Source organism: Marmota monax, unplaced genomic scaffold, assembly GCF_021218885.2.
Source record: "Marmota monax isolate L192 unplaced genomic scaffold, Marmota_monax_Labrador192_F-V1.1 WCK01_AAM20220418_F8-fsc00147, whole genome shotgun sequence".
NCBI lineage: Eukaryota > Metazoa > Chordata > Mammalia > Rodentia > Sciuridae > Marmota > Marmota monax.
In genome coordinates, this window is record NW_026693552.1 from 4,285,099 (window position 1) to 4,294,652 (window position 9,554).

The following is a 9,554-nucleotide window of genomic DNA, read 5'->3' on the forward strand; positions in this document are numbered from 1 at the left end:
TTTATTGACATCTTGGCAGGTCACACCCATCTCAGGTGCCCTGTGGGATCTTGGGCAGAGCTTGAGGGGGAGGTTCACCTGCATCAGTCGATCAGTCCCTGAGGGGTGCTACAGGGAGTTAGCAATGCCAGACCTGTCCCCTCATTAGGCTACTATGCACAAGAGTCCACACACAGCCGTTGGACGGCTCGTGACAGTTACGAGAACCATTCCAGATCATTTTTGTTTCTAGCACTAGGATTCTATATATAACATTAAGTTTTAAAGAAATTTTGGCCTTTAAAGTAAAGTATATATTTTCAGGTACATTAATACCATTTAGTAATAGCATTGCTTTCTTCAGTGTTTTTAAGTTGCAGTATTGCTTTCACTTAGAGTTGTTATAGTTTGGGGTGTTTTGGTTTGGTTTGGTTTTCTCTTTAAACCCTTGTATCATTCTGTGAAGCTGCTAAAGCGAAAATATCATCTGATTTTGACAGATTAGAGATCTAAGGTATAGAGAAGTTGTCACTTAAATAACACCTCACATAGCTAGTTAATAGCAGGGCCAACCACAGAATACAAATATAATAAGATTTTTCATAAAGAAATTTCTGAAAATGAAGATCACTATCGAGAGTGACTTATTTTGTTTGCATTTCCTACATTTTTTTTTCCAATTTTTTGAACCAGCTCTTGTAATTCATGTTTTCACAGATAAATGCTTCCTACATCTTGAATAGTAAAACTTGAATAAAAAAATATTTCATTTCTTAGGGACTGATTTTACTGCTTGATAGGCAATTTGAATTATCACCTGGTCAGTTACTAATGCATATTCGGTTACATTTATAAGAAATGTTTTGTTCAAGTTACAGAAAACCTTACACAATGGACACATAGACTAAAACTAATTTTAAAGTTTCATATAAAAACGAATTTACAGGGGATAAGGTTGTGGCTCAGTGTAGAGTACTTGCCTGGCAAGTGTGAGGCACTGAGTTCAATCCTCAGCACCTCATAAAAATAAATAAATAAATAAACAAATGTCCATCGACAACTAAAAGAAATATTTTTTAAAAAACAAGTTTATGGATGTTTATTGAACTTCTGTGTACCAAATATTATAGTTAATATGTTGTATACACAGTTGAATAGGAATTTTTTACTTCTAATAGAACAGGTAGTCATAACTGAATAATGGAGAGCTGGGTGCAAAACTCAGCAGTTTTTAAAGTTCTGAAAAGCAGTTGGCATTATGTTGGTCTGAGGAAGAAAACAGACATATAGGTTGTTTTTCTGTTGTTTGACTGGTTTTTTGCAGTACTAAGTATTGAACACAGGGGTACTTTACCACTGAGCTACATCCGAGCCTTTTTTGTTTTTTACAAGTAATCATAGGTCCTGTTTGCATATATTACACTTAATTCTCCTTATAGTAATTGTATAAAACAGATATTATTATCTATAATTTATAGATATGATAAATTGAGATACATTCTCATGCTCCAGGTCAAATAGTTAGGCATTCTTGGATTCTGAACCACATCTGATTGGCTACTTGGCCTCCACCATTCCATTATAACATATTAGTTCCTTTACTAAGTCCAAGCCTTAGTTTCTTATCAATAAAACAAAAATAATAGTACAAACCCAGTGCATGAAACAGTTAATGCTAAATAATCATTGATAGAAAATGTGTGTATGTGTGTGCTACACACACACACACACCAAAATTTAATAAGTAATAATTTTTTTTTTTTAGTTGTAGATGGGCATGCTATTTTTATTTATTTATTTTTTTATGTGATGCTGAGGATCGAACCCAGGGCCTCACGCATGCAAGGCAAATGCTGTACCACTGAGCTACAATCCCAGCCCAAGTACCTAATTCTTACCAGGCACTTTATATTTATTATCTCAATTTTTAGGGACAATCCTGCATGCAGGTATTATTTTAAAAATGAAGCCCTGAGACTCTGATCGATCAATAATCTGCTCAAGGCAACCAATTAATATGAGACATAATTCAAGGTCTCTCTATCTAAGGATATTTCCATTTTTTTATACTACCTCTGCCTATAAGTTATATACTGTGTTCTCAACCAATTTAGAGTTTGTTTCCATTGATTTTGTATACATATATAAAATGTGTTAAGTATGGGCTGGGGATGTGGCTCAAGTGGTAGCAGGCTCGCTTAGCATATGTGAGGCACTGGGTTCGATTCTCAGCACCACATAAAAATAAAATAAAGATATTGTGTCCACCTAAAAAAAAACTAAAAAATAAATATTTTTTAAAAATGTGTTAAGTAGGTTGTATTTTACTTCTAATTTCCTAATTGCTTCCAATTAAAGTGCGTGTATGTGTTCATTCCAGTTACAGAGTGCCTCGAGTACTGTTCACTCATGTGACAAGAGGAAGGAGGTGTCTCTGAACATACCTGTAAATCATGGTCCCCAGGAGGTAAAAAAAAAAATGCACACACACACATGCAAATGTACATTTTATACACACACACACACACACACACACAAAAGTGAAAAATCACTAAGTCTAACCCCTTCTTTTAACAATAGGGAACTAAAGCTCTGGAAGCTTTTGGAATTTGGCAGCCCAGGGCAAACTTGAAATCAGCTTCTCTGATTCTCTTTCATCACTGATCCCATCAGATCATAAAATTTTTTTTCTTTGGCATTGACTTCTGTCCCTGTCATTTTGTACAGTTAATAATGATCTAGGGTGTGTTATATGGGCAACTCATTGATTGTAACTCTACTACATTATTTATGCCGCCTAGTCCTTGCCTTTTATAGTAATTAATAAGAGAGAAAGTCTTTTTTTTTTTTTTTCCTCACCAAGAAGAAAGATTTCTTTTGGAGCACTCTTCCAGATTTATTTCATGAGTTGTTTTTTCAAAAATATATATATTCACTTCACAGATTCAGGAAAGTAATAATGCCTTCAAAAAAACCTAAAGCAGAATATGTGGTTTTTTAAGTCACTTTATATAAACCATCTCATTTGATCCTTGAGCCTATGCATGCATATTTGAGATAGACAGTACAAAGAATCAGAGAGCCAGAGAGTTAAATGCCTTGTCAAAGATTAGTCAGTAATTCCATGACAGAGCTAGGAGTAGAGTCAATTTCTCCATTACTTTTTCAAGGGTTTCCACTTCTTCTGATTGAAGGAACCTAATAATAAGCCATTGGGGTAAGTCAGTAGATAACCCAGATTCCAAATTTCTTATCCACTATTCAAGCCACTGGGCAAAGCCTCTGAGATCATATAGATTATACTGAAAAAAAATATTTCTAGTAATTGTTGCCCATCTCCTCCATTTGATAAGAAAATTAAGTTTGTATTTGTTGAGTATTTTATATATGTTCCTTTAATTCTCTAAGTTACAATCTGTTAATAGTTCTGAATCTTTGTAAACCAAAAGCAAGAACTGTTAGAAACTCAAGCTGTATAACTTAAAAAAAATTTTTTTTATTACCCATTAGGAGTAGTCTCCCTAAACCTATTTATCATTTGTTTACTTTAGGAATCATGTGGATCCTCTCAGCTTCATAAAAGCAGTAGTTCTCCTGGAACCTCTAGGTCCCTGTCAACTCCCCAAGAAAACAACTTTTTATCTGGTACATTAATTTTTCAATCAGAATTGATTTCAAGTTTTCCATTTTCTTTCAAGGTCATATTCTTGGCAGGCAGTTATGGTTTGTATTGAATATACTTTCATATGTATTCATAACTCATTTTCTTAAATGACAAGGTCTAAAGATGTGAAGATAGCAGTGGCATGTTCAATACACACATTTAAGTATTAAAGGTGTTGTGTTAGATACTTAAAAAAAAAAAGTTCTTAACAAGAGAGGAGAAATGTTTGTAAGTTACCGCAGTATGAAATAGAAACAGATGTGGGGTTGGTAACTAGGGATTGAACACTGAGCGCCTTACCATTGAGCCACATCTCAAGCCCTGAAACTTGCAATCCTTCTACCTAAGCCTCCCAAATCACTGATATTATAGACGTGCATCACTGCACCTAACATCAAGAGTAACACTCTTTACAGAGTACCACTCTTTACAGAGTACTTCAACAGCAGCTTTGAAAGGGAGGTAGTCTTCATTTTATAGATTAAGAACCCTCTGGATCACAGAGCTAGTAGCAGGCAAACCCAAGACTGGACTGAAGTCAGGTCCTTTAAGGAGGACTTTTATGTCACTCCGATACACCAAATTGTTATGATGACACCGTTTCTGGCCTGGACATCTAGTTATAAAGCAGAAGCATTCCAGACAAAAAGAACAACACAGAGGCCCAAGACCAAGAAGTCAGACAACAGTGAGTACTTTGGTTTGGTTGATGAAGAGGGTGAACGAAAGAAGATAGATAAGTAGGCAGGGGAGTTATATCGTCCAGAATTCTGACACTCAACTCAGCTCCTTGGTATGTTGAATTGAGGAGGGAGTAATGTTGGAAAATTTTTGAGCAGGAATGTGTTATGATAAAATTCTTCAATGTAGGAGACTTTTACCAAAGTACTGGTAAGTGATTATGAAAACTGATCCAGAGTGAAAACAAGCAGAGATGGTGTGAGAATTATTATGGAGGCCTCACTGATAGGAGTTGTAACTTTTCACTTGAAGAAGTTAAGAAAGAAAAAAAAAAGATAAAGATAAACAAGTTGTTAAACCTGGTCCCTGGGTGAATATTAATGCTACTTACAAAAATAAGAGTTGAAGCAGGTCTTAGTGAATGATGATGGAAATTTTTAACTTTTTTTTTTTAATTTGAGGTTCTAGCGTTACATATGGAGGTGATGTCCAGTGGGCTGTTGAAAATGTAAAACCATATTCAACAATGACAGAAAATTTAATTACACAGATCTGAGAACACAGATGGACAATTGAGACTGAGTGAGGCTGGATAGAATTGGGAAAGGGTGGAAGATAAATGTCATATATAGATTGATACATTTAAAAATGTATAATATTAACTACATATTGACACACGTATAGAGCTCATGTTTAAAGTGAAGTGGAAGGAAAAGAAGATAGAGAATAAATATGGGACTATGAGAAGAAATGAAATTCCACAGCTCATAATAAATATAGAATAGACAAGCACAGACAGAAGTATAGTAAGAACATATGGTATATACCCTTATTTGATCTAAAACCTGTTTATTTGCAGAATTAGTTTTCTGAGGCAACTTTATTTAGTTAGTTAGTTATAGATGATGAACATAACATCTTCATTTTGTTTGTTTATTTTTGTGTGGTGCTGAGAATCGAACCCAGTGAGGCAAGAGCCACAACCCCAGCCCCTGAGGCAACTTTAATAGCAGTGAAAACCTAAGAGATTGGGGCCTACCTTCTATGCAACCAGAATGTTGATATTTTAGCTAATAGGAATATCTAAGGAATATTTCAGCCCTAATGAAGATCTTGTGTTTTATAGGAAAAACTCCAGACTACTCTTCTATGAATCTACATCAGTCAGTAAATCACAGTTGGGATAGTACTGTTGCTGCATCTCAGAGAGCTGTATTCTGTGATCACAAGACCACCCCTTGCTCTTCAACAATAATAAATTCATTCTTAACTGAGAGGTATTCAGGTAAATGTTTACCATGAGACATATTGTAAATGATGCCATCTTACCTCATAAGTATATATCCATCAGATGCACTGGACAAGAAATGTTTGTTGTGTTTCCTCAGTAAGATAAATAAATACATACCCTCTTAAGTAGGAAAACACTTTCAAACTCTGCTGACATAGTATCCCATGAACATCTAATTAAGAAGAAAGTGCTAACAGGAAGTATTACTTACTATGTCACTAAAGGTAAAGCTATTTTTTAATTTAACAAATATTCATATATCCTGTATATTTGAAAGAAATCAAAAAACAAAACCCGAAGAATAAAGGAATATTTTCCCCATGATTTATGGCATATAAAAGGGTAGTGCTTTTTCTGAAAGGTGAAGGAAAGATAATCCAGATCTCCATGTTTCCTGAAAAAATATACGGTGTCCCACATTAGCACAATCATACAAAAATTAGGTTTTATGCCTACTTTTTTTTTTTTAGTAATTTTAGTCATTGCTAAATATCCATCCTCACCTTTTTAATTGTTCATCCCTTACCTTTACAGAGCGTCTACAACCTGGTATAGCCCAACAGTGGATCCAGAGCAAAAGGGAAGACATTGTGAACCAAATGACTGAAGCCTGCCTTAACCAATCACTAGATGCCCTCCTGTCCAGGGACTTGATCATGAAGGAGGACTATGAACTTATTAGTACCAAACCTACAAGGACTTCAAAAGTTAGACAATTATTGGACACCAGTGACATCCAAGGAGAAGAATTTGCTAAAGTTATAGTACAAAAGTTGAAAGATAACAAACAAATGGGTCTTCAACCCTACCCAGAAATACTAGTGGTTTCCAGACTACCATCTTCAAATTTCCCTCAAAATAAAAGTTTATAAGTAAGTCTTTTTCAAGAAGAAAAGTCAGTTTATAGAAGATTATTTATATCTCTGTTACATTGACATTGTTTTTACAAAATCCATATGAGTATTACAAGCTTTACTGAAGATTTTTTTTTGGAGGGCAAAAGTTATCTCCTTCCATGATATTGCAGTATTTTTTTAAGTTATCATAAGTAAAAAGTCTGCATTTTTGCTACATGTTTCAATTTTACATGTCTCTTTCATTAATTAGAACTATGTTTAGTGTAATAATGTTCTTGTACTTAAAAGTTGTCTTAAAGTATCGTGTGTTTCTGATAGAAGCCATTTGCACACTCATTTTCTCTGTGGATTATTTATTACTCATCTAAGATTTGATCTTTATGAAGTGTAGACCCTCTATAGACAAACCAGAAATAGCAAAGCATTCCTACTCTGTCTTCCCAGATTCAAATTCTGTCTAAAAAATCATTCATTCTAAACTCCATGTTCCAGGTTACATTTTTCCTATAAAACAGGATTATTTCAAGGAATACTCTTAATAGCATTATCTGCCCCGACTTTTTAAAATTTTTTTGGGGGGGCCTTTATTTTATTTATTTTATTTTATACGCGGTGCTGAGAATCGAATCCAGAGCCTCACACATGCTAAGCAAGTGCTCTACCGCTGAGCTACAACCTCACCCCCCTGCCCCAACTTTTAACCTCAGCCCTACCCACTGTCAATAACAACCAAGTTCACTAAGATTAGCAGCCTGATGTGTATTCTCATGCACCTCTTCTTGCTCATAACAAAGTATATGCTAATTTGAGAGAAGGTCATTTCTTAATATTATTATCTTTAAACATCATCCTGCAGCCTACTTTTTGCATTTAGTAGAACAGCATGTATAACTGTCCAGATCAAATATAGATCTAACTATTTAATTGCTGCACAGTATTCAGACTGCTTTTTTTCTTTTTTCTTCTTCACCCCAACTGTAGCCCAATCAGTAAAGGTACAATGTGAACGTTTTTTTAATAATGGGCTATATCACTAAATGAAAACCTACAAGGAATAGTAGCCTTTTCCTGAAAAACATCTAACAAAATCAGTAAAAAGTAAGATACAAGATAAATTTGAAAGTACAAATTTTCAAGAAACCCCAGACCCATAACTTGAAAAAAAAAACAATAAAAAAATAAAAGAAATTAACTGGAAGAAAAACGAATAAAAGAAATTTGATGGCATTAAGGCAATTAAAAAATTTTTTATTTAAAATAACTCTTTCAATCTCCTGTAGTATTTCATTAACCTTTGCTGTCTCCTTATGTGCCTTTGAGAAGTATGGAAGTTGATAGGGAAAAATGAAAACTAATTAGTTAATTAACTGCACAGCTACCTAGTAACTCTAAAAAGTGATAATGTAAAGGTTTAATTTGGGAAACATTAAGTAGAAGAAAAAAAATTTCTTTTGGAGGCTTTCCCTTTCTTCTCTATATATTCTTTTTAAAATTTTTTTTATATTGATGGCCTCAAACTGACTTATGTTGATTTGGGGGTGGTATATGTGAGTTGATAAAATGAGCTTTGCCCTGCATTTTCCATTTTCTTCAAAGATCTAAAACCTCATCAACTCTCTGCTACGGCTGTGTGCTTACCGCACACTTTCTCCCATGGATCACTGTGTGAAGGACACAGATATAGTCATCCATCATCAGCTCTTCAAACTCTACATGAATAACAACATATTGATTAATAAGAAGATGGTGTCAAGGATCAGAGTGAATCTGCAATGAACTTGCATCCTTTCATAGAATTGTTAGAATCTCCGCAACTGATTTTCATGATGATCCATATTTAAAAATATAGTGATGCTTTGGGAGAAGGTGAGACAGTATGCTCAAGGCCAGTCAATACAGAACAGGGTCAGGCACATACAGTGGCCCCTTTCTAAATAACCCTTTAATGAATAATTAATCAGTGGAATAAAAGCTGGAGAAGAAAAGAGGGCATTTCACTTTAATCACATTTCCCAAAATGTAGTACAAGTACAGCTAATAGTGAATGGGGTTAAGAAGTACACAGATATAACACTAAACAACATTTGAATCATACAGTAAATGAGTTTCATTCAGTCCATTTTGGAGCCTTCTGATCAAGAGAAATGTCTTAATTTTGTGCTATCATCTTTTGATCTCCCTTAACAGAACTTCAGAAATAATATTAGCAAGGGCCTGGGGTTACAAATTACAGCTCAGTGGTAGAGCGCTTGCCTACCATGTTTGAGGCACTGGGTTCGATCCTCAGCATCACATAAAAATAAATAGAACAAAGGTATTGTGTCTATCTACAACTTTAAAAATACTTAAGAAAAGAATAATAGCAAGAATTTTGTAATTATTTTAAACTGTATTTCCTTTGAAAACAAATCACGTTTGACAAATAGTCCTGGTTTTTATGTTTGTAATATATAAAGTTTTATAATATTCAAATAAAAAGACATTTTGAAATAGAAATTGTAAATAGGTGGTACATGAGTATGCCAACAATCACACAGAAGTAGTAGAACAATGAGTTGGATTCAGTCTCTAGGACATTGACACCAGATTTTTTTTTTTTTTTTTTTTTTTTTTTTTGGAGACAGGGACTTGCTAAGTTGCTGAGGCTGTCCTAGAACTAGTGATCCTCCTGTTTCAGCCTCCAGAGTTGGTGGGATTACAGGTGTGTGCCACCAGGCCCAGCCAGATAATCCTAATTAGACTAGAAAATAGCATTCTTTACATTGTGTTTTATAGCTGTGCTGTCTGGACGTGTAGTCCACACATCAGCTGCATTAGCATCACCTGAAGCTTGTTAGAAATTCAAGTTAAGGCTTCTCTATAGAGGTGGAGTCCAGAAATCTGTTTTAACAAATCCTCCTGGCAATCTCAAGACCATAGTTTTAAGAACTACTATAGGTAGAACTGTGTATAACATAATTTCTCTTTAGCCTTACAAATCAATTTTTCTTACTTCTGATTGCCATGTTTGTCTTCAGAATGTATAGTCTCTGAACTGAGGTTTGATTGGAAATTTTTACTTTTGCATCCAACCTGAATTCCC

General features: G+C 34.5%; 1 protein-coding gene across 1 annotated transcript in view; it reads left to right on the forward strand.

Annotated features, from left to right (window-relative positions):
* The window catches only part of Ripk2 (receptor interacting serine/threonine kinase 2), a 47,346-nt gene extending 39,613 nt beyond the window's left edge, over window positions 1-7,733 (forward strand). Inside the window, exons 8-11 of the mRNA XM_046458639.2 lie at window positions 2,360-2,446; window positions 3,531-3,624; window positions 5,451-5,609; window positions 6,150-7,733. Of these exons, the coding sequence (XP_046314595.1) occupies window positions 2,360-2,446; window positions 3,531-3,624; window positions 5,451-5,609; window positions 6,150-6,487 (678 nt within the window). The 3' untranslated portion in view covers window positions 6,488-7,733. The remainder of the gene's footprint in view (window positions 1-2,359; window positions 2,447-3,530; window positions 3,625-5,450; window positions 5,610-6,149) is intronic.
* Window positions 7,734-9,554: the final 1,821 nt, after the last annotated feature.